Source organism: Oncorhynchus tshawytscha, linkage group LG08 (genome assembly GCF_018296145.1).
Source record: "Oncorhynchus tshawytscha isolate Ot180627B linkage group LG08, Otsh_v2.0, whole genome shotgun sequence".
NCBI lineage: Eukaryota > Metazoa > Chordata > Actinopteri > Salmoniformes > Salmonidae > Oncorhynchus > Oncorhynchus tshawytscha.
This window is the reverse complement of record NC_056436.1, coordinates 5,961,725-5,986,544: the sequence shown is the minus strand read 5'-3', so window position 1 is coordinate 5,986,544 and position 24,820 is coordinate 5,961,725. Positions and strand designations below refer to the sequence as shown.

General features: G+C 43.4%; 1 protein-coding gene and 3 long non-coding RNA genes across 5 annotated transcripts; 3 read left to right on the top strand and 1 right to left on the bottom strand.

The window, feature by feature from the left end:
- The first annotated feature begins 2,082 nt into the window (after positions 1-2,082).
- On the top strand, positions 2,083-13,251 carry chp1 (calcineurin-like EF-hand protein 1). Its single transcript, XM_024404986.2, has 7 exons — positions 2,083-2,365; positions 3,082-3,154; positions 4,571-4,651; positions 5,646-5,773; positions 6,012-6,073; positions 10,456-10,578; positions 12,086-13,251. The coding sequence occupies exons 1-7, from the start codon at positions 2,299-2,301 to the stop codon at positions 12,137-12,139; spliced, it is 588 nt and encodes a 195-aa protein (XP_024260754.2). The 5' UTR covers positions 2,083-2,298; the 3' UTR covers positions 12,140-13,251.
- LOC121846877 lies at positions 6,084-8,188 on the top strand. Its single transcript, XR_006083853.1, has 3 exons — positions 6,084-7,064; positions 7,310-8,069; positions 8,156-8,188. It is a non-coding gene; the product is annotated as an uncharacterized LOC121846877 (long non-coding RNA).
- Positions 13,252-13,355: 104 nt separating the features above from the next.
- On the bottom strand, positions 13,356-14,984 carry LOC121846876. Of its 2 annotated transcripts, XR_006083852.1 has the most exons (4): positions 14,202-14,984; positions 13,829-14,005; positions 13,536-13,769; positions 13,356-13,496 (listed from the first exon to the last, which is right to left on the bottom strand). It is a non-coding gene; the product is annotated as an uncharacterized LOC121846876 (long non-coding RNA). The 2 variants fall into 2 exon arrangements; XR_006083851.1 differs by lacking the exon at positions 13,356-13,496 and having other exon boundaries at positions 13,609-13,730.
- A 2,377-nt stretch (positions 14,985-17,361) lies between these two features.
- Positions 17,362-21,300, top strand: LOC112236408. The gene is made up of 3 exons (XR_002951229.2): positions 17,362-17,518; positions 20,148-20,190; positions 20,877-21,300. It is a non-coding gene; the product is annotated as an uncharacterized LOC112236408 (long non-coding RNA).
- The last annotated feature ends 3,520 nt before the right edge of the window (positions 21,301-24,820 follow it).

The window sequence follows — 24,820 nt, the reverse complement described above, 5'->3', positions numbered from 1 at the left end:
CTCGGCATTCAACACCATAGTACCCTCCAAGCTCGTCATCAAGCTCGAGACCCTGGGTCTCGACCCCGCCCTGTGCAACTGGGTACTGGACTTCCTGACGGGCCGCCCCCAGGTGGTGAGGGTAGGCAACAACATCTCCTCCCCGCTGATCCTCAACACTGGGGCCCCACAAGGGTGCGTTCTGAGCCCTCTCCTGTACTCCCTGTTCACCCACGACTGCGTGGCCATGCACGCCTCCAACTCAATCATCAAGTTTGCGGACGACACAACAGTGGTAGGCTTGATTACCAACAACGACGAGACGGCCTACAGGGAGGAGGTGAGGGCCCTCGGAGTGTGGTGTCAGGAAAATAACCTCACACTCAACGTCAACAAAACTAAGGAGATGATTGTGGACTTCAGGAAACAGCAGAGGGAACACCCCCATCCACATCGATGGAACAGTAGTGGAGAGGGTAGCAAGTTTTAAGTTCCTCGGCATACACATCACAGACAAACTGAATTGGTCCACTCACACAGACAGCATCGTGAGGAAGGCGCAGCAGCGCCTCTTCAACCTCAGGAGGCTGAAGAAATTCGGCTTGTCACCAAAAGCACTCACAAACTTCTACAGATGCACAATCGAGAGCATCCTGGCGGGCTGTATCACCGCCTGGTATGGCAACTGCACCGCCCTCAACCGTAAGGCTCTCCAGAGGGTAGTGAGGTCTGCACAACGCATCACCGGGGGCAAACTACCTGCCCTCCAGGACACCTACACCACCCGATGCTACAGGAAGGCCATAAAGATCATCAAGGACATCAACCACCCGAGCCACTGCCTGTTCACCCCGCTGCCATCCAGAAGGCGAGGTCAGTACAGGTGCATCAAAGCTGGGACCGAGAGACTGAAAAACAGCTTCTATCTCAAGGCCATCAGACTGTTAAACAGCCACCACTAACATTGAGTGGCTACTGCCAACACACTGTCAATGACACTGACTCTACTCCAGCCACTTTAATCATGGGAATCGATGGGAAATGATGTAAATATATCACTAGCCACTTTAAACAATGCTACCTTATATAATGTTACTTACCCTACATTGTTCATCTCATATGCATACGTTGATACTGTACTCTATATCATCGACTGCATCCTTATGTAATACATGTATCACTAGCCACTTTAACTATGCCACTTGGTTTACATACTTATCTCATATGTATATACTGTACTCGATATCATCTACTGTATCTTGCCTATGCTGCTCTGTACCATCACTCATTCATATATCCTTATGTACATATTCTTTATCCCCTTACACTGTGTATGACAGTAGTTTTTTTTGGAATTGTTAGTTAGATTACTTGCTCGTTATTACTGCATTGTCGGAACTAGAAGCACAAGCATTTCGCTACACTCGCATTAACATCTGCTAACCATGTGTATGTGACAAATAACGACTGAACGAGCCAAACTTCCCATCACTAGTACTCTGCTTGTTCTCGACTCAGTTTTTTAATATTTATTTATATAATATAAGAAAATATAAAAAACATGATATTTATTTAGAAAACAGTACAAGGAGGATGGTGTTCAAATATAGACCTGAACATATTTGGTTTATTCTGTATTCTATTGAAATGCAACAAGACACACAGGAGAACACTTAGAAGGTGGTTTGACATAAATTGTCATTGTTCTCAAGTTTGTCGTTTCACTGTGTGGGCCAACTTCACCTCTCTGCTGGGTGTCAGCTGAGATATACCCCCCACCGTGTCATGTACCACCGCTCACCGGTGAGCTGTACCGCCCCCCACCGTGTCATGTACCACCGCTCACCGGTGAGCTGTACCGCCCCCCACCGTGTCATGTACCACCGCCCACCGGTGAGCCCACCGGTGAGTACCACCGCCCACCACCCCCACCGGTGAGTACCACCGCCCATGTACCACCGCCCACCAGTGAGCTATACCACCGCCCACCAGTGAGCTATACCACCGCCCACCAGTGAGCTATACCACCGCCCACCAGTGAGCTATACCACCGCCCACCAGTGAGCTATACCACCGCCCACCGGGAGAAACGCTGTCTACAGAGTGTCCCGACTAGTGGTTTTCAGTGTTGAAAACACAACACCGAGTGGACATCTATCCGGTCAGCTGTTTTGAGAGTCAAACTCGGAATCATTTAAAAAAAAAAGATCACAAGGATTTCATCATCAACAACAGTAGGATTCAACGTAAACCATAGATAGACACGTTGCACAAATTGCTACCTTCTTGTACCCAGCACGAATCAGCAAGCTCATTACAATGGGATCCAGAGCGTCAACGTTACTGAGAGAGGAGGAGATTGAAGAAATTAAAAAAGAGACCGGCTGTAAGTTAAATGGTCCACTTTTACCAATGCTTGTTAACTAGCTGGTCAACGTAGTGCTAACTAACTTGCTAGATAGCATTATTGTCTCTACTGTAGTCTGTAGTCAACTAGCAGTTAGATGACAAACTCGCTCTCTAGAGTAACCTGGTTAACTATATCTTTTTTTTAGCTAGTTGGATTAGTGTTTGTACATTACACCAGTACTAGTTAGTGTGTTGTGGTGAGGTGTTATGTGTTTCTCTTGTCCCGTGAAATGAGCTGATCTGTGGACTGAACAGAGACATGTCATTATTGTAGTGTGACTTAACTATCTGTTCTCTATCTGGTTCCTGGGCTGTACTAAACCCCATACATATGCGTTATTCCAGGAGATCACAGCAAAGAAACAAACTAACGTTAGCTGCTTTAATTGTGAACACATTTTGTTGATTTTTAAAAAAAGAGACAAACTATACGTTTCCTTCTCAGTTAAATTATTGTTGTTGTACTTTAGCAGGCGCTTTTATCCAGTGTGACTTAGTTCGTGCATCAGTCTAGGTGAGACAACCACACGTAGTAAGGACGTTTTTTCCTCAAAAGTAGCGCTTAGTAAAGTCAGTGCCATAGTATGCTACATTATTGTACTCCTTTGTGTTTAAAAAGGTTGTAGTGTGTTGAGACGTGAGGCATTCAGAAACATAGTCCCAACAATCTTGTCACTTTGTGTTTCTTTGCAGTTTCCCACAGCCAGATCACCCGGCTCTACAGTCGCTTTACCAGCTTGGACAAAGGAGAGAACGGCACGCTCAGGTACAGTACCATCCAACAGCAGCACTGGCATATATACATACGTGTGTGTGTGAAACACTCAGTAACTACTGAAATAACCAGAAGGTGGATATGAGATGTCTGCAAGACATTGGTTCATGATTACCCTTCCTCCCAACATTTCCCTTCCCCTGCTTCCCCTGTAACATCATCAGAGCCAACTGGGTAATATACAGGGAAACTGTCTGCCAACCAGTGAATATCACTGAGAGGCAAGTGACCATTTCCCATACTTGAAAGTGGCAATGCAAGTATATTCTGAGCCCGTGTGGTTTTGAAAATTGCGTGCACATTTTGAAGTTTGTAGACTCCGTTCTGTGCGCACACAATTCCGTTGGACGAAAGGCTTTTTTCTTGGCTCATATCCTGACTACACCGCCCGTATCACGTGCGCGAGCGTTCCAAAATAAATTTATGCGCAGCTGGTTTGGGTTCCGTGTCGGGCATAACCTACAGTGGTGTATTTTACCACTGAGTAAGAAGTCTAGAACCATATTTTTGTTTGTTTTTGTCCTGGGTGTTGGTCTAGTCTGACAACACTGTTTGTAATATCAACAGCAGCAGTTGCTTGAGTCTGTGTGACTGGCCCTCACTACGTAGACATCTCCTCCGGTCAGATCTAGTGCACGCGTGACAGCAAACGTTAGACTAGATAGACCTTATTGACTGTTCTCAATGTTCCCTCCCTCTCCGACCTTCAGAGGAAAAATGGTCACCTTTTAATCACAGCACTTCTATCTCTCCCAGCCACACATTTTACTCCCATTTTCACCAGTGTCTTTGAAATGTTACTGACTATTAAGCTGGGATGTGGGTCAGTTTCAGGTCACTACATGACTGTAAACACTTGACTGTAGGCACACTACTGCCTGTTTACAAAGCCAGTTCTGTGTCCTCTCTCACCGAAGCATCCAGTCTGCATTATGGTATACAGTGGGCCTGGCTAAAGCCAGTGTGGTGAATCCAAGGTGACTTGGGTCCTAATCATTCATCAGTTGACACAACACTACAGCCACATCCGCTCCCCTGAGTTGAATATCTCACCCGCACACACCACCTTGGCCACGTCCGCTCCCCTGAGCTGAATACCTCACCCGCAGACACACACACACCACCTTGGCCATGTCCGCTCACCCAAGCAGACTCTCAATGTCGATTTGACTGTTCAAGACGCAGCGAGTCAACATTTGGAATCAAATCATACGGCCAAATGAACATTTGAATCATTGTTATATCATCACACTATTCCATGTCCTGTCAGTGATATCTGCCGATTTATCAGGTAGTGTGATGTGGGGACTAATTCTTCGCCTCCGAGACCTTTATAGATCAACATTCCCATTTGTTGTCACGGTGTTCATCTTAACTGTCCTCACACCGTCTGTCTGGTTTGTGTAGTCGGGAGGATTTCCAACGGATCCCAGAGTTGGCCATCAATCCTCTGGGAGACAGAATCATCAATGCCTTCTTTCCTGAGGGGTGAGTCGTCTCTGTGCCCTTCACTGTTTTCCTCAAGGTTGCACATAGTCACTCATTACAACAACAACAACCATTTTTAGTAATACATTAAACATATGTTAAACATTTATTTTGTTGGAACAGGGTTACAAATGAATAGTTTGTGTGTATTTGACAACTATTTAAAAGTTTAAGAGAAAACGGCACATTTTAAAGCTAGTTTCTGTGTTCACATGGTGGTTCTGGATCTCTGAAATGGACATGAAAGTTGCGTGTTTTATTGACAACATGACTTAGATCGGCTTCTATCATTACATTCCCAACACGACCGGTGTGTAGGCGACTTACATTTAACTGTGGTTTACAGTGGTTACTGATCCTCTGGAGTCTAGAGCTAGTCTGGTTCACAGCAGTCCCACTGCAGACTGTAGCATTATAGCCTGGTCCTAGATCTATTTTGTGCTGTCTTGACCACTTGTATGGTTATTTTCACCGTAGAATTTAGTAAGAAGGCACAAACGGATCTTGAACCAGGCTAGAGCATGACTGGAGAACAGCTGTTCAATCGGGACAGGGGTCGGTTGTCTGCAGTGTGGACGTGTACCATTACACTGTAATTGACTTAGCTGTCAGTGGCATCAAACCGACAAGATTTTGTGTGTTTGTTCAAGGCACTTCTCAACAAATGACCCACATCTGTCTGTCAGGTTAGACTGAGACATGCGTGCCAGAATGAACGGCCTGGTAGAAGAGGGTCACATTGGTCTGAGGTGTAGTGACCTCGAGTCTTAACTTAGTAAAGGACTGTTTTACTGTATGGCTAGGAAGTAAATTATACAGTTTAAGCTTTCACTACCGTACCCTAGAAATGATGCTCAGTCTTATATGTAGGCCTCGGTTATAGCCTACAGATTTGAGTGGTGGTTGACTGGAGTAATTGTTATGTGACTGTGATGCAGGATTATTTATTGATGGGCGTAAGTAATTGTTACTTTCACCCCACTTGGTCGGACAGGGAGGACCAGGTCAACTTCAGGGGCTTCATGAGGACACTTGCTCACTTCCGTCCCATAGAAGACAACGAGAAGAACAAGGACCCCATTGCCTCCGAGCCGCTCAACAGCAGGAGCAATAAACTGCTCTGTGAGTCAGAGGCTAGGCCCTAGCCTGGTCACAGGTGTGTTTGTACTGTCTTGTCAACAAGACGGCACAAACAGTCTGGGCACATCTAGCTTGGATCCCAGAACACTTGACTATTTCTCTATCACCTTCTTCCACTATTCTTTATTTAAAAAGAGCTTGACTTTATTTTGATGATGGATGTTAAAAATGCTTTTTGAAATGATGACTTCACATTTAAATTCTTCCATCTCTTCTCCAGTTGCTTTCAGGCTGTACGACCTGGACAGAGATGATAAGATCTCCCGTGACGAGCTGCTACAGGTCAGGATGGGGTCAGGGTTCAAATTACACACTCTTGGGGGCTGCCCAACATTTTTATTTCTATTTTTTTTAAAGTCTGATGTTTTTAGGCGGTAAGTCTCAAGACCTCGGCAGCGTATTGTCATCGGAGAATCGGGGCGTTTCTGTTGTGGAGTATGTATCAGGAGAATAAATACATAGATCTACACCAGAGCTGAAGAACAAGCTCCAAGGGAGAGAGACTCCCTTTTTCTGCCTTTGCTGAAAACAGAGAGACCTTTGTCTTAGATTTGTTACGCAAGTCATGTTGTAATCTGAGCCTACTGGAGTAAATATAGACACTGCCAAGGAAGAAAGGGCTCTTTTAGTGATCAGAATATTTTATTACTGAACTTCTAGAACATTTCACTTCAAAGGAAGGGGAGTTGCCATGTACTGAGACAGTTGTGTAACTTTCCAACCCCAACTAAATGTTTTGGGCTACTTTTTGTGCAACCCTCCTCTTCCGCAATCTCTCCTTGTATTGGCTGGGCAGTGGCCAATGATGTATGACCTGTGTGTCTAGGTAGGTAGTGCCCAATGATGTATGACCTGTGTGTCTAGGTAGGTAGTGCCCAATGATGTATGACCTGTGTGTCTAGGTAGGTAGTGCCCAATGATGTATGACCTGTGTGTCTAGGTAGGTAGTGCCCAATGATGTATGACCTGTGTGTCTAGGTAGGTAGTGCCCAATGATGTATGACCTGTGTGTCTAGGTAGGTAGTGCCCAATGATGTATGACCTGTGTGTCTAGGTGGGTAGTGCCCAATGATGTATGACCTGTGTGTCTAGGTAGGTAGTGCCCAATGATGTATGACCTGTGTGTCTAGGTGGGCCGTGGCCAATGATGTGTGTCTAGGTAGGTAGTGCCCAATGATGTATGACCTGTGTGTCTAGGTGGGTAGTGCCCAATGATGTATGACCTGTGTGTCTAGGTGGGCAGTGCCCAATGATGTATGACCTGTGTGTCTAGGTAGGTAGTGCCCAATGATGTATGACCTGTGTGAGGTAGGTAGTGCCCAATGATGTATGTCTAGGTGGGTAGTGCCCAATGATGTATGACCTGTGTGTCTAGGTAGGTAGTGCCCAATGATGTATGACCTGTGTGTCTAGGTGGGTAGTGGCCAATGATGTATGACCTGTGTGTCTAGGTAGGTAGTGCCCAATGATGTATGACCTGTGTGTCTAGGTAGGTAGTGCCCAATGATGTGTGTCTAGGTAGGTAGTGCCCAATGATGTATGACCTGTGTGTCTAGGTGGGCCGTGCCCAATGATGTATGACCTGTGTGTCTAGGTGGGTAGTGCCCAATGATGTATGACCTGTGTGTCTAGGTGGGCCGTGCCCAATGATGTATGACCTGTGTGTCTAGGTGGGCAGTGCCCAATGATGTATGACCTGTGTGTCTAGGTGGGTAGTGCCCGATGATGTATGACCTGTGTGTCTAGGTGGGTAGTGCCCGATGATGTATGACCTGTGTGTCTAGGTAGGTAGTGCCCAATGATGTATGACCTGTGTGTCTAGGTGGGTAGTGCCCAATGATGTATGACCTGTGTGTCTAGGTGGGTAGTGCCCAGTGATGTATGACCTGTGTGTCTAGGTGGGCAGTGCCCAATGATGTATGACCTGTGTGTCTAGGTGGGTAGTGCCCAGTGATGTATGACCTGTGTGTCTAGGTGGGCCGTGCCCAATGATGTATGACCTGTGTGTCTAGGTGGGCCGTGCCCAATGATGTATGACCTGTGTGTCTAGGTGGGTAGTGCCCAATGATGTATGACCTGTGTGTCTAGGTAGGTAGTGCCCAATGATGTATGACCTGTGTGTCTAGGTAGGTAGTGCCCAATGATGTATGACCTGTGTGTCTAGGTGGGCCGTGCCCAATGATGTATGACCTGTGTGTCTAGGTAGGCAGTGCCCAATGATGTATGACCTGTGTGTCTAGGTAGGTAGTGCCCAATGATGTATGACCTGTGTGTCTAGGTGGGTAGTGCCCATGATGATGTCTAGGTGACCTGTGTGTCTAGGTGGGTAGTGCCCAATGATGTATGACCTGTGTGTCTAGGTAGGCAGTGCCCAGTGATGTATGACCTGTGTGTCTAGGTAGGTAGTGCCCAGTGATGTATGACCTGTGTGTCTAGGTAGGTAGTGCCCAATGATGACCTGTGTGTCTAGGTAGGTAGTGCCCAGTGATGTATGACCTGTGTGTCTAGGTAGGTAGTGCCCAGTGATGTATGACCTGTGTGTCTAGGTGGGCAGTGCCCAGTGATGTATGACCTGTGTGTCTAGGTGGGCCGTGCCCAGTGATGATGTGTGTCTAGGTAGGTAGTGCCCAGTGATGTATGACCTGTGTGTCTAGGTGGGTAGTGCCCAATGATGTATGACCTGTGTGTCTAGGTGGGCCGTGCCCAGTGATGTATGACCTGTGTGTCTAGGTAGGTAGTGCCCAATGATGTATGACCTGTGTGTCTAGGTAGGTAGTGCCCAATGATGTATGACCTGTGTGTCTAGGTGGGCAGTGCCCAGTGATGTATGACCTGTGTGTCTAGGTGGGCAGTGCCCAGTGATGTATGACCTGTGTGTCTAGGTGGGTAGTGCCCAGTGATGTATGACCTGTGTGTCTAGGTGGGCTGTGCCCAATGATGTGTGTCTAGGTAGGTAGTGCCCAGTGATGTATGACCTGTGTGTCTAGGTGGGGGCCCAATGATGTGTGTCTAGGTAGGTAGTGCCCAGTGATGTATGACCTGTGTGTCTAGGTGGGCCGTGCCCAATGATGTATGACCTGTGTGTCTAGGTGGGCCGTGCCCAATGATGTGTGACCTGTGTGTCTAGGTGGGCCGTGCCCAATGATGTATGACCTGTGTGTCTAGGTGGGCTGTGCCCAATGATGTATGACCTGTGTGTCTAGGTGGGCTGTGCCCAATGATGTATGACCTGTGTGTCTAGGTGGGTAGTGGCCAATGATGTATGACCTGTGTGTCTAGGTAGGTAGTGCCCAATGATGTATGACCTGTGTGTCTAGGTGGGTAGTGCCCAATGATGTATGACCTGTGTGTCTAGGTAGGTAGTGCCCAATGATGTATGACCTGTGTGTCTAGGTAGGTAGTGCCCAATGATGTATGACCTGTGTGTCTAGGTAGGTAGTGCCCAATGATGTATGACCTGTGTGTCTAGGTAGGTAGTGCCCAATGATGTATGACCTGTGTGTCTAGGTAGGTAGTGCCCAATGATGTATGACCTGTGTGTCTAGGTAGGTAGTGCCCAATGATGTGTGACCTGTGTGTCTAGGTGGGCCGTGCCCAGTGATGTAGTGCCCAATGAAACCTGTTTGTCGGACTGGGACGTGCCCTACAATCACTGTAATCTCTGGGTTCAGTGACTCCGGAGAAGCTGATTTCTTGTTTTGAAAACAAAATGGCTGCCTTCTTTATATCATGCACCTGCCTTGAGTGCTTACACCCCCCCTCCCCACATGAACACTGGAATTTCAAGCCTGAATTATTTTGCACCCTTTGTTACCAGAAAATTAAGTGTTTTTTGTTTGTTTTGTTATTTATGTATACTACATTTAGGTCATCTTGTACTTAACATCTCTGGTGTTAAGACTTAGAGAACTGTACATTTTAGACCCTAAGGAACTTTGTCAACATATTTCAGGTTCTTAGAATGATGGTTGGTGTGAACATGTTTATTCCAGGTTCTTAGAATGATGGTTGCTGTGAACATGTTTATTTCAGGTTCTTAGAATGATGGTTGGTGTGAACATGTTTATTTCAGGTTCTTAGAATGATGGTTGCTGTGAACATGTTTATTCCAGGTTCTTAGAATGATGGTTGCTGTGAACATGATCATTCCAGGTTCTTAGAATGATGGTTGCTGTGAACATGTTTATTTCAGGTTCTTAGAATGATGGTTGCTGTGAACATGTTTATTTCAGGTTCTTAGAATGATGGTTGCTGTGAATGAACATGTTTATTTCAGGTTCTTAGAATGATGGTTGGTGTGAACATGTTTATTTCAGGTTCTTAGAATGATGGTTGCTGTGAACATGTTTATTTCAGGTTCTTAGAATGATGGTTGCTGTGAATGAACATGTTTATTTCAGGTTCTTAGAATGATGGTTGCTGTGAATGAACATGTTTATTTCAGGTTCTTAGAATGATGGTTGCTGTGAATGAACATGTTTATTTCAGGTTCTTAGAATGATGGTTGCTGTGAATGAACATGTTTATTTCAGGTTCTTAGAATGATGGTTGCTGTGAATGAACATGTTTATTTCAGGTTCTTAGAATGATGGTTGCTGTGAATGAACATGTTTATTCCAGGTTCTTAGAATGATGGTTGCTGTGAATGAACATGTTTATTTCAGGTTCTTAGAATGATGGTTGGTGTGAACATTTCTGACGAGCAGCTGGGCAGCATCGCTGATAGGACCATCCAGGAGGCCGACCAGAATGGAGACAACTCCATTTCCTTTAATGAGTTCATCAAGGTTGGAAACGTTTATATTTTGTATATTTGGAAACATGAACTATTACCTAACCTAGAATCAGTGTGAATTATACCGTGGCGTTCAGGGCCGTTATCAGCACAGGACCTCCTCCAAATAGTGAAGATGAAATTAGCAACAACAAAAAATAATATATATATAGATATAGATATAGATATAGATATATAGATAGATATATATAGATATAGATAGATATATATATATATATATATATATATATATAGATATAGATAGATATATAGATATAGATATAGATATATAGATAGATATATATAGATATAGATAGATAGATAGATATATAGATATATATATATATATATATCTATAGATATAGATAGATATATAGATATATATATATAGATATATATATATATATAGATAGATATATATATATATAGATATATATATAGATATATAGATATATATAGATTATTTTTTGTTTTTGTTAATTTCATCTTTTTTGTCAAACAAATCAAACTTTTTTTATTTTTTAAAGTAGGCTACCTGCACACGTTTGTCCACCTCCAAAATAATTCCAGCCACCGAACGAACACGTCACTTGATGAATGGAAAGGGACATCTGTTACAAAACAAGCGAGTGTAATGACATTCAGAGATTGCCATGGGGTCTTTACCTATACTCTTAGAATTACACTGAACAAAAGAATACACCGTGTTGGTGCCATGTTTCATGAGCTGGGGGGGGGTGGGGGACTGACTTTTTCCAGACGCACAAAAAAAGCTTATATCTCAAATGTTGTTCACCAGTGTGTTTACATCCCTGTTAGTGAGTATTTCTCCTTTGCCAAGAAAATCCATCCACCCTGACAGGTGTGGCATATCAAGAAGCTGATTAAACAGCATGATCATTACACAGGTGCACCTTGTGCTGGGGACAAAAGGCCCCTTTTGTGCAAATTTGTCACAACACAAATGCCACCAACATCTCACGTTTTGAGGGAGTGTGCAATTTGCATGCTGACTGCAGGAATGTTCACCAAGAGCTGTTGCCAGACAATGTAATGTTCATTGCTCTACCAAAAGCCACCAGGGAAACCTGAAAAGGGGCTTCGATATGAGACTCTCCAGGGATGACTAGTGTAGCCACACAGATTATTATTATTATTATTTATCCATGATTGAGGGCTGGGGATGTTTGTTTAATTAGGAATATGTTTTTATATTTAGCAGTACAAATTGCGTTTTAATCAAAGTTTGACATTGTTGCATTTAGTGGGACCCATGTCTCATTCAGGAGAGACCCCGGGCCCCCTCTAATTCACAGTCTGCCTGAAATGTACATTATGTTGTCAGTTCTACAGAACTGACTGTTGCGTTGAGTCCCCTGTTGGTATATAGAGAAGGTGTGTTTGTGAGTTAAACTGAGGTAATGTAGTATAATGTTAATCACTGCAGGTGTGGATGGTCTTGTTAAACCGAGGTAATGTCTCATGTTGTGCTTAATGGCCCGTGTTGTTGTCGTCCTCAGGTACTGGAGAAGGTGGACGTGGAACAGAAGATGAGCATCCGCTTCCTGCACTGAGACACTAATGGGCTTCCTGACAGGACTGTCTCTGATTGGACCCCATTCTGACAGGACTGTCTCTGATTGGCTGGACCCTCCACCTTCACAATGCCCGTTGGACCAAGACCCAAGCTGTGTCCCAAATGGCACCCTATTCCCTATGTAGTGCACTACTTTTGACCAGTGCCCCTAGGGCTCTGTTATGTAGTGCACTCATTTTGTTTAGGTCCCAAGTCAAAAGTAGTGCACTACATAGCAAATAGGATGCCGTTTTGGACGCAGCCTCACACCCATCTCAACACTATGCACTCGCTATCTCTGACCCCTCCTCCAGTACTATTCGCTATCTCTGACCCCTCCTCCAGTACTATTCTCTCTCTCTGACCCCTCCTCCAGTACTATTCTCTCTCTCTGACCCCTCCTCCAGTACTATGCTCTCTCTCTGACCCCTCCTCCTGTACTATGCTCTCTCTCTGACCCCTCCTCCTGTACTATGCTCTCTCTCTGACCCCTCCTCCTGTACTATGCTCTCTCTCTCTCTGACCCCTCCTCCAGTCCTATGCTCTCTCTCTGACCCCTCCTCCAGTACTATGCTCTTTCTCTGACCCCTCTTCCAGTACTATTATCTCTCTCTCTCTGACCCCTCCTCCAGTACTATTATCTCTCTCTCTGTCTCTGTGTGTGTGTCCCCCCTCCTCCAGTACTATTGTCTCGCTGACCAAGGATTTGGTAGAACAGATAACGTTGTAGTTTTTTATTATTTCTGCTCTGTAAACTAAAGGGAATACATGCGTGCCTTGGGATGTTTTATGTTGACTCTACCACGTCTCTGAGAGATGGAACCTTATTTATTGTTTAGACCGGTCAAGGTTGAACTAGATCTCAATGTTTATTACCAAGGCTCTCTGTGTTATAACACCTTCATGACATAAGACGTTTAAAACATGTCTAAAGACGTGTAAAAGACGTGTTTGGTGTCGTTCCATGTAAAGTATAGCTTTATTGTGATGTTAGCCAGGGCAGAAAAGTCCAAATCTATCCTCTTCATTTAAGATAACGTTTTATATATAAAAGTGTTTCTGCTTGCTTTGTTAGTATGAACATGCAGATGTAAAAGATATGTCCATTTCTCTCTAAGGTGCGATGTGTTATTGCTAACGAGGAATGATGTGCCTTCGTTTCTCCCTGAGCAACGACTTGTTTACCAAACTCAGTCCCCCTGACCCTTGGGTGCATGTTTTGGCTTTTTGCACCAGCTGCACTACACAGCTGATTTCAAATATCCAACTCTTTATCAGGCTTTGATTACCTGAATCAGTGGTGTAGTGCAGCTAGGATGACAAACAAAATGTGCAAAGTCTCAGGGTCTCAGGACCTGCCTCAGACAGTCCTGACCCTAGCTGGGTCTCATGACCTGCCTCAGACAGTCCTGACCCTAGCTGGGTCTCATGACCTGCCTCAGACAGTCCTGACCCTAGCTGGGTCTCATGACCTGCCTCAGACAGTCCTGACCCTAGCTGGGTCTCATGACCTGTCTCAGACAGTCCTGACCCTAGCTGGGTCTCATGACCTGCCTCAGACAGTCCTGACCCTAGCTGGGTCTCATGACCTGTCTCAGACAGTCCTGACCCTAGCTGGGTCTCATGACCTGTCTCAGACAGTCCTGACCCTAGCTGGGTCTAGCTGGGTCTAGCTGGGTCTCATGACCTGCCTCAGACAGTCCTGACCCTAGCTGGGTCTCATGACCTGCCTCAGACAGTCCTGACCCTAGCTGGGTCTCATGACCTGCCTCAGACAGTCCTGACCCTAGCTGGGTCTCATGACCTGTCTCAGACAGTCCTGACCCTAGCTGGGTCTCAGGACCTGTCTCAGACAGTCCTGACCCTAGCTGGGTCCAGTCCTGACCCCTCAGACAGTCCTGACCCTAGCTGGGTCTCATGACCTGCCTCAGACAGTCCTGACCCTAGCTGGGTCTCATGACCTGCCTCAGACAGTCCTGACCCTAGCTGGGTCTCATGACCTGCCTCAGACAGTCCTGACCCTAGCTGGGTCTCATGACCTGCCTCAGACAGTCCTGAACCTAGCTGGGTCTCATGACCTGCCTCAGACAGTCCTGATCCTAGCCGGTCTAATGACTCTAGTCTAGTGTAACACAAACCTCCATGATCAAAAGAAGATTTCAGTCATTGGGAATCAACCAAGAGAGACATTGTAACCTAATATATTTAAGATCCATACCACTGGTCCATGTTTTTATTGTTGATTTATCATCAGGTTAGACAGGTACTTTTTGATGGAGAAGTGAAAAAGCATTCTAATTTATGTATTTGAACCAGAAATGCCAAATGTGTCATACAGGATGTTTGGTCAAATTTGAGCATGTTTATAATATACCTGGCGTAATAGTGGAATGACCGTGTTGAGCCTTTAAAAAAAAAAAAAGTTTTGGTACACCAGCTTCAAACAGCAACGAGGAAAATAGCAAATAGCAACGAGGAAAAGAGAAGGATTTCTATTAGATGACAGCCGGAGTCTGAACAGAATAACGGATGGAGCTCCGGAGGGAGAAATCAATAGGCCAATATCCACCATTGTTGTGATTGGCTGTGATAAGTAACACTGGTGAAACGCTCCTATTAGCGCCAGCTATATTATGGACATTTTCTGAAAATACTACATTCCTGTGTAGCACTTTTTAGGTTCACCAGATCCTTGATGCTGGACGTAGAGATTATTTATCATCAATTAGTTATATTAATCAATGTGACCAATCGAGCATAACTCAAATGTACGATATATTTATAAAATAATTTATCCTGTGAAATGTTAGAATTGTAAAACATTATTTGATTGAAATAAAACAGGTGCCATGCTTGCTCAAAGTTACCTTTTTTTGTCTTGTTACAAATCCAATTGTATTTTAATGGTCACATACACTTAGACGGCCTAATAATATTTATCCGTGTACGCTGTTTGTCTTTTTAGTTTTCGTTGCTCCGAGCAAAGTCTGGGATGTCCAAGACTGGCTATATAGATTGCCAGCTTGTAGTCCTAAAACCCAGAATTAAGTTACCTCAGGTTTGTTCAGCCATCCCTATAGGTAAAATTATGGTGGAAAAGAATAGGTTTTTGGAATTAATGCCCGGAAATAAGGTCAGAGGTTAACACGGGTTTAGGCGATCTTGTACGTTTTGTTCTGAGATGGCAGCAGTCAGTTAACGTGACATTTATGAATTATGAAGCCTTTATGTGCTTTGTTTTATTACGTTCTTCAAAATTCACAAAGTGACGTTAGCTGACAAAGATTCTCATAGGCTTAAGACATCTGATGCGTTCCGATCTGTGTTTACCACACATATTATTGTCGGTGTTTATACAAAAAAAACGCCATTCATTTTCCTCATGGGCTTTGTCCAGCAAACCATGGCGGAGTTATGGTGTTTCATGAACTAAAAAAAATAAAAGATCCCAGAAATGTTCGTTACGCAAAAAAATAAGCTTTTTTCTCTCATTCTGTGTACGAATCTGTTGACATCCCTGTTAGTATTTCTCCTTTACCAAGATAATCCATCCACCTGACAGGTGTTGCATAGCAAAAAGCTGATTCAATAGCATGATCAGTACACAGGTGCATGCAATTAGCTTGCTGACTGCAGGAATGTCCACCAGATAATTGAATGTTTATTTCTCTACCATTTTAGAGAATTTGGCCTCACAACCGCAGACCACGTGTAACCACGCCAGCCCAGGACCTCCACATCCGGGCTTCTTCACTTGCGGGCTCGTCTGAGACCAGCCAACCAGACAGGTGGTGGAACTGTGGGTCTGCATAAACTCAAAGAAGCTCACCAGTGTGCTCTTCGTCCTCACCGCAGTTCAGTGTCGTAACTGACGACAGTGGGCAAATGCTCACCTTCAATGGCCACTGGCATGCTGAAGAAGTGTGTTCTTCACGGATGAATCCCGGTTTCAACTGTACCGGGCAGATGGCTGACAGCTTGTGTGGGCCAGAGGTTTGCTGATGATGTTGTGAACAGAGTGCCCCATGGTGGTGGTGGGGTTATGGTATGGGCAGGAATAAGTCACGGACAACGAACACAATTGCATTTTATCGATGGCAATTTGAATGCACAGAGATACCATGACGAGATCCTGAGGCCCATTGTCGTGCCATTCATCCACCACCATTCACCTCATGTTTCAGCATGATAATGCAAGGCCCCATGTCACAAGGATCTGTACACAATTCCTGGAAGCTGAAAATGTCCCAGTTCTTCCCTGGCCTGCATACTCACCAGACATGTCATCCACTGAGCATGTTTGGGATGCTCTGGATTGACGTATGACTGAGTGTTCCAGTTCCTGCCAATATCCAGCAACTTCACACAGCCATTGAAGAGGAGTGGGACAACATTCCACATGCCACAATCAACAGCCTGATCAACTCTATGAGATGTCGCGCTGTATGAGGAAAATGGTGGTCACTTCTGATCCACGCCCCTACCTTTTTGTTTTAAGGTATCTGTGACCAATAGATGCATATCTAATGCAAATCCACAGATTTGGGCCTAATTAATAAATTTCAAATGGACTAATTTCCTTATATGAACTGTAACTTAGTAACATCTTAAATTGTTGCATTTAGATTTTTATTCAGTGTATTTCTCCTTTTTACAGTATTTGTAATGGGAGGAAAACTGAGGGGCAGGGTTTAGGATTTGAGTGTCAGTTTTTTCCGGCATCTTCGTAGAAAGCTATGCCAGAGATATTAGAGCAAGGATGAGATTGTTAACGATCTATTTCTCTTGCGTTGTGCAATGTAGACATGTTTTCCACGCCAATAAAAGCCTTTGAATTGAATTTATAGGAAGTCCATTGGGCAATGAATGATTGAAATATAACGGGCAGACTGTCGACCAATCGCGTTCGTTATCCCGCTGCCCCGCGGTTGTTAAACTACTCTTCACGCAAATCCCTTCTCAAAGTCAAGGTATTAGTCGAAAAACGTGCCTATTTTCCTCGAAAGTACGTAATGTCACCATTCCAGAGCTATACAATATTACAAACAGCAAAACTAATTATCTCACATCTTGGAAAACATTTTGTAATGTTGTACTTCTTGTTGACGAAATTTCTGTTAATGTTATGTTTTTGAGCTTTGAAGAAGAGTCCTTGAAGGAGCCAGCTCCTCTGTCCCAGAATGCACCGCGCAGCTCAGTGGCGTTTCCCATCTCCTCAAAATTATCTCTGGCGATGGGAGAGTTTTTTAAAAATGGCGTCGGACGGTGGAGACCGTGGTGCTTGCAAAAAAATCCACGGGACTCTTACAACAACCGACGGACAACACCCGGGACATTAGCGTTTACTGATGATTTGTGGCGTCTTGGATGTCTTTCAGTGAGTACTTTTAATGAGTAATGTAGTATTTTAAACGTAGCTATAGGTGGTTAGATGATCGGTGTTTGCGAGATGGGCACTCAGCCCTTTGTTTAACTATGAACTGTATAGACGCGGCATATCTAGCAGCGAACTAAACTCTATTCAATTGAAATGAAGGAAGTTTCTGATTAACTTCACCAGACGGCTTTGTGCAATTCAGCTCCGACAACATCGATTCGTCCAAGGTCAATACTTTATTTATTTATTTTTTAAATGTAAATTACCGTATGAACTTGTACCTGTTTGTCCTCTGTAGTTGCGTGCCTTACTTTGTTGGCTGAAATCCACCCCCCCAATAAACGGTAATGAAATACCATATCGCGACCACCGACTGACCTACGTGCATAAAGATGGCACAATTCATATGACGTCATTGTTTTAGGGCTCTCCACGGACTCTAAACTATGGTACGTTACATTTTTCGAAGTGCAAATAAATCAGCACAATTTACACTTACCAAACAATCCAAACACAACAATTTAAAATATTTTTTACTAAGTTTCAGTTCATATATTTGGAAATCAGTCAATTGAAATGGATTAATTCAGTCAATTGAAATGGATTAATTCGGCCCTAATCTATGGATTTCATATGACTGGGAATACAGATATGCATCTTGTTGGTCACAGATACCTTAAAAAAAGGTAGGGGCGTGGATCAGAAAACCAGTCAGTATCTGGTGTTACCACCATTTGCCTCATGCAGCGTGACACATCTCCTTCGCATAGAATTGATCAGGCTGTTGATTGTGGCCTGTGGAATGTTGTCCCACTCCTCTTCAATGGCTGTGTGAAGTTACTGGATATTGGCAGGAACTGGAACACACTGTTATACACATCAATCCAGAGCATCCCAAACATGCTCAATATGTGACATGTCTGAGTATACAGGCCATGGAAGAACTGGGACATTTTCAGCTTCCAGGGATTGTGTACAGATCCTTGTGACATGGGGCCATGCATTATCATGCTGAAACATGAGGTGATGGTGGAGGATGAATGGCACGACAATGGCCCTCAGGATCCCGTCACGGTATCTCTATGCATTCAAATTGACATTGATAAAATGGAATTTTGTTCGTTGTCCGTGACTTAGGCCTGCCCATACCATAACCCCACCACCACCATGGGGCACTCTGTTCACAACATTGACATCCGCAAACTGCTGGCCCACATGACTCCATACACGCTGTCTGCCATCTGTCCGGTACAGCTGAAACCGGGATTCATCTGTGAAGAGCACACTTCTCCAGCGTGCCAGTGGCCATCGAAGGTGAAGATTTGCCCACTGAAGTCGGTTACGACGCCGAACTGCAGTCAGGTCAAGACCCTGGTGAGGACGACGAACACGCAGACTGTTTCTGTAGACATTCTTCGGTTGTGCAAACCCACAGTTTCATCAGCTGTCTGGGTGGCTGGTCTCAGACGATCCCGCAGGTGAAGAAGCCGGATGTTGAGGTCCTGGGCTGGCGTGGTTACACGTGGTCTGCGGTTGTAAGGCCGGTTGGACGTACTGCCAAATTGTCTAAAACAACGTTTGTTGAGCGGCTTATGGTCGAGAAATGAACATTAAATTCTCTGGCAACAGCTCTGGTGGACATTCCTGTATTCAGCATGATAATTGCACGCCATCTCAAAATGATCATGTCTCAAGTTTAAACAGGTGCACCTTATGCTGAGGACAATAAAAGGCAACTCTAAAGTTTTGTCACAAAACTGCACATTTTAGTGGCCTTTTGTCCCCCAGCACAAGGTGCACCTGTGTAATTGATCTTGCTTTTTCATCAGCTTCTTGATATGCCACACCTGTCAAGTGGATGGATTATCTTGGCGAAGGAGAAATGCTCACTAACAGGGATGTAAAACAAATTCCTAACCCTATGTACAATTTCTGTGATCTGTTATTTCAGTTCATGAAACACTTTACATGTTGCGTTTTTATATTTTTGTTCAGTATACTTTTTGTTTTTCGAATTGCCAGCGTCCTTGAAGCTAGAATTGGGATCACGTATGCTCTGCTAATGACCGTACAAAAAAAAAACCAGTAAAGGAGAGTCATGTACAGAATGAGGAATTTGTGGTAAGTGCCTGACGGCCGCCATCTTTGACCTCTCACATTTTAGAGCAACTGCATTGAGCAAACAGTCAGTGGTTGTATTTGATTAACATGTATTGAAAATGTATGGATATCTGCAAACAAAGGCATGCAACTACAGAGGACAAACCAAGGTACACGGTGGGTGTGTTTCATAATTATTGACCTTGGGCGAAACGATTTAGTCAGAGCTAAATTCCTCACAAGACTCGTCTCGGTGCCACTCCGTTGGTGAAGTCCATCAAACTACCTTCACTGTGTTGTTTAGTTTGCTACTAGCTAGCAACTCAACATCTGTAGCAATAATTATTGGTTTCTGTTGTATCCCTGCTTTACTATGGGCATGTCACGGGTTTCTATATTTGTTTTTCATAATAGATCATTTGGATGACATTTGTGAAAGGTTGTTTATGCAATTTATATAGCTAGCTAATTTTCTAGCTATATATATTTTTTTAAATTGGGTATTTGTTCATCCAGTCTTTCTCTCCAGCTTCTAGACAAGATCTTCTGAACGTGTACATCGTTTGACAAAGGTCAGTCCTTTTAAGCCATCATAATGATATGTAGCTAGTATTCATAATGATATGTAGCTAGTATTCATAATGATATGTAGCTAGTAATCATAATGATATGTAGCTAGTAATCATAATGATATGTAGCTAGTAATCATAATGATATGTAGCTAGTATTCATAATGATATGTAGCTAGTATTCATAAGCCTTCATAATGATATGTAGCTAGTAATCATAATGATATGTAGCTAGTAATCATAATGATATGTAGCTAGTATTCATAAGCCTTCATAATGATATGTAGCTAGTATTCATAAGCCTTCATAATGATATGTAGCTAGTAATCATAATGATATGTAGCTAGTATTCATAAGCCTTCATAATGATATGTAGCTAGTAATCATAATGATATGTAGCTAGTATTCATAATGATATGTAGCTAGTATTCATAATGATATGTAGTTAGCCATCGTGATGATATGTAGCTAGTATTCATAAGCCTTCATAATGATATGTAGTTAGCCATCGTGATGATATGTAGCTAGTATTCATAAGCCTTCATAATGATATGTAGTTAGCCATCGTGATGATATGTAGCTAGTATTCATAAGCCTTCATAATGATATGTAGTTAGCCATCGTGATGGTGTAGCTAGCTTTGTGCTTTTTCATTGCACTATTCTCACATTTCTCAAATCCCAAAACAGATGCAAACTAAATGAGTGCCAGACTGCCAGGTGTGGGGGAACTGTCCTGCGGACAACAGGTCTCCCATGCCAGACTGCCAGGTGTGGGGGAACTGTCCGTGTGAGACAAGTCTGGATTTAGGACACCATCACCCAACTGTCAAGCTCCACAGCTGTTGAAACCAGAGATGGATCAAAGTCTGTGTCATCATCAATGGATCAAGATATCAACCTCTGCCACTCTTCACTAAAGAGAGGACCGCTCTGGTGATGTGTGGGTTACAGGAGAGACTGGCTACCACAGATACAGCCCCAGGCCGGGTCTGTCTCTCTCCTCACCTAGCTGTCCGTCCGTCTCTCTCCTCACCTAGCTGTCCGTCCGTCTCTCTCCTCACCTAGCTGTTCGTCCGTCTCTCTCCTCACCTAGCTGTCCGTCCGTCTCTCTCCTCACCTAGCTGTCCGTCCGTCTCTCTCCTCACCTAGCTGTCCGTCCGTCTCTCTCCTCACCTAGCTGTCCGTCCGTCTCTCTCCTCACCTAGCTGTCCGTCCGTCTCTCTCCTCACCTAGCTGTCCGTCTGTCTCTCTCCTCTCCTTATAGCCAATAATGATAACTGTAGATCAGGGCCTGTATCTACAAAGCGTCTCAAAGTAGGAGGGCTGATCTAGCATCAGTTTGACTTTTCAGTTTGATCATAATGAATCATAATGTATAGACAGATCCTAGATCAGATTGAATCAGATTGTATAGACAGATCCTAGATCAGATTGAATAGACAGATCCTAGATCAGAATGAATCAGATTGTATAGACAGGTCCTAGATCAGCATTCTTACTCTCCACCACTCCTTGTAGTTTGAGCCTATTTATTTCATAACTAGGGGTCAAACAGGAATTGTGTAGTCTTTACTGCCCAATTTGACCTCTACTCTTCAGTTGTCTGAACCAAGGCAATTCACCATTTTTATAATCAATTTATCTAGGTATAGATGTACTGGGATCAGTGGTTTGTTGTTTTTCCTGAATGCCCTTATCCCCAACCTTTTACAAATGTAGTTAAACTTTCAGTAGACATTGTAGCAAGGATCTGGCGTAGATGTAACGGATGGGTAACGATATTTCGTGGGTGTCAGTCGTTGATGTGTGCAGAGGGTCCCTGGTTCACGCCCGGGTATGGGCGAGGGGACGGTCTAAAGTTATACTGTTACATAGACCCCTGTAATCTCGCATGCCAGATATTACAGCCACACCGTAAAATTTTGTCTTTGAAGTATTATGCAATATTCTGAGACACTCATCTGGCTCTGTGAGATTAGATTAGCAGCCATGTGATTGGTTGAAAGCTGGAAATATCTCTCTACCTCATTGACATGTTTAGCACCATGACAGTTGGTGCTTTTCTACAAGATGAAAACGCCGTAGAGGCCAACAGCACACTAGTCCCGGTCCTACAGAGGGAGATGAATTACATGCCTGCCTTTAGACTACATGGGGCGGCAGGGTAGCCTAGTGGTTAGAGCGTTGGACTAGTAACCGAAAGGTTGCAAGTTCGAATCCCCGAGCTGACAAGGTACAAATCTGTCGTTCTGCCCCTGAACAGGCAGTTAACCCACTGTTCCTAGGCCGTCATTGAAAATAAGAATTTGTTCTTAACTGACTTGCCTAGTAAAATACATTTTAAAAAACACGTCATATAAAGTACGTACCATTAAAACCTACTGTACCAAAATTCACAGGACACTATTTATACTTCGCCCTGCTCCTCCCCTTTTTCCCAGAATGATTTTGATAACCTTGTCAACAGGGTGTATGAATGGTACGAACCAAATCAGGGTAGATGTAGTTAGTTAGGGCCAGTCACTGTGTGCTGTGCCCCAGATATCCTTTTATTATTTGATTTCTGACCTGTTTTGGTTGTAACATTTGTGATCCACCTTCCTTCCGGGATCTGTGCAATATGCTATCTCATAACCTGTCTTATCTAATATGTAATATTGTATGAACAAGTGACAAGTTGTTTTGAAAACAACAAAATCACCAACGTCTTCCATTTTTAAGAAATATTGTACTCTTCATATGCATTAGCTTTATATAGAGGGATTGTGGTGCCCAATATTATAACGAGCCACGCATGAAAAGTAGCTAGTGATGCTTGCTTACTAATAGAGAAATTGTAGAGAAATCGATTTCTAAAAACAGACCGAACAAGTTCGGCTACTAGGTGGGAGATTTGAATTGAAAATATCTATTCAGATTGAGAAAATGTATAACATCTATTCTAAACTGTTTTCCGTAGGATGATACCTCCGTCTGGAAAGCAAACAATTTTTGTTCAGAATATATTTAGTAAAAAAAAAAATTAAAAAAAGAAGCAAGCCATAAAATGTATTTGATTAGACATTTTTTAGAAGCAATACCAATTATGCATGATGTGTATTTTTATCTATTATAATCTGTTTTTTAAAGGAATTTTTAGGATATTATTAGCTATAATCAACCTTTTTGTTTAGAGGGAAGAGTATTGAATATACTCCTGCTTTAGAATCTAGTATGTTCTAAGGAAGAACCACTCAGCTGGACATAAAATACCACAAAGGGCAGCAGGGTAGCCTAGTGGTTAGACTGTAGAGGCGGCAGGGTAGCCTAGTGGTTAGACTGTAGAGGCGGCAGGGTAGCCTAGTGGTTAGAGTGTAGAGGTGGCAGGTAGCCTAGTGGATAGAACATTGGACTAGTAACCGAAAGGTTGCAAGATCAATTCCCTGAGCTGACAAGGTACAAATCTGTCGTTCTGCCCCTGAACAAGGCAGTTAACACACTGTTCCCCAGTAGGCCGTCATTGAAAATAATCTTAACTGATTTGCCTAGTTAAATTTAAAAAAACTGAAAGGCTGCATTTTGGATTGGCAAAAAAAAAAAGTGTATTCTTGGGGAAACTATTTAGGCTTGTGTCCTAAAAACTACATTTTGGGGGGGGTTCTGGTCAAAAGTAGTGCACTTTTATACAGAATAGGGTCCCATTTGGGACAGCATCAGATTCATGCGTTCTGTAAGAACCATTGATTTTAGGTTGCCTATTTTAATACCTTTCGTTTTCTCCCCTTGTTACTTTGTTCCACCATTGTTGTCCAGATCAAACTATCATGTGTACATGTCTATTATGCATCTTTCCTAATAACTGAAAGCAATAGATGCCTCAAGGAGAACACTGTAAAGCATTTATTGCTACCATCCTCCTGTCTTGAATACTGTGTTTCAAAACAATTTGCATTGTGGCAAATGGTCCGGATCAGCACAGAAAGATTATGCATGATTTAAGTCAAAGTAATTAATCTTGTATTGCATGCAATAATAAACTTTTAATTTGTGTTGCTCAATAGAGCCATGATACTGATAAACTAATGTTTGCGATTAGTACATTGACGTATCTTGCATAACAGGGACCGTTGTTGACATTTACAGGGAACACATTGTAACCACTTCTGATCAAAATGACTTGAGATGTACAATGTTGACCATAGTACAACCTGACTGGGTTTTCAGGCTATCATTTCACACCGTGGAGTGGAATGATGGCACAAAGACTATTGATCTACTCGTAACCAACAGAATGAGTGTACTGTGGTTTAACTATGCAGTCCAGAGGCCCTGGACATGCTGAAACCAGTCTCTGTCTTGTATCAACTGAATAATCTACAATAAATAGCAACATGGTGCCAATAAACTTAGTTGCTGCCTCTTCAGATCTTTTAATAGACTCATCATTCCGGAGTCCAATCCTCTACCAATGTCTTAACTCTTCTATGGACAGATTAAAAGGTCAGAAATCTAGTTCCCCAATGAAAACTCATTGAATAGACAGTGACCTCAAAAATAATTTCTGAACGGTTAGTCCTCAGGGTTTTGCCTGCTACATAAGTTCTGTTATACTCACAGACATGAGTATAAGTTTTAGAAACTTCAGAGTGTTT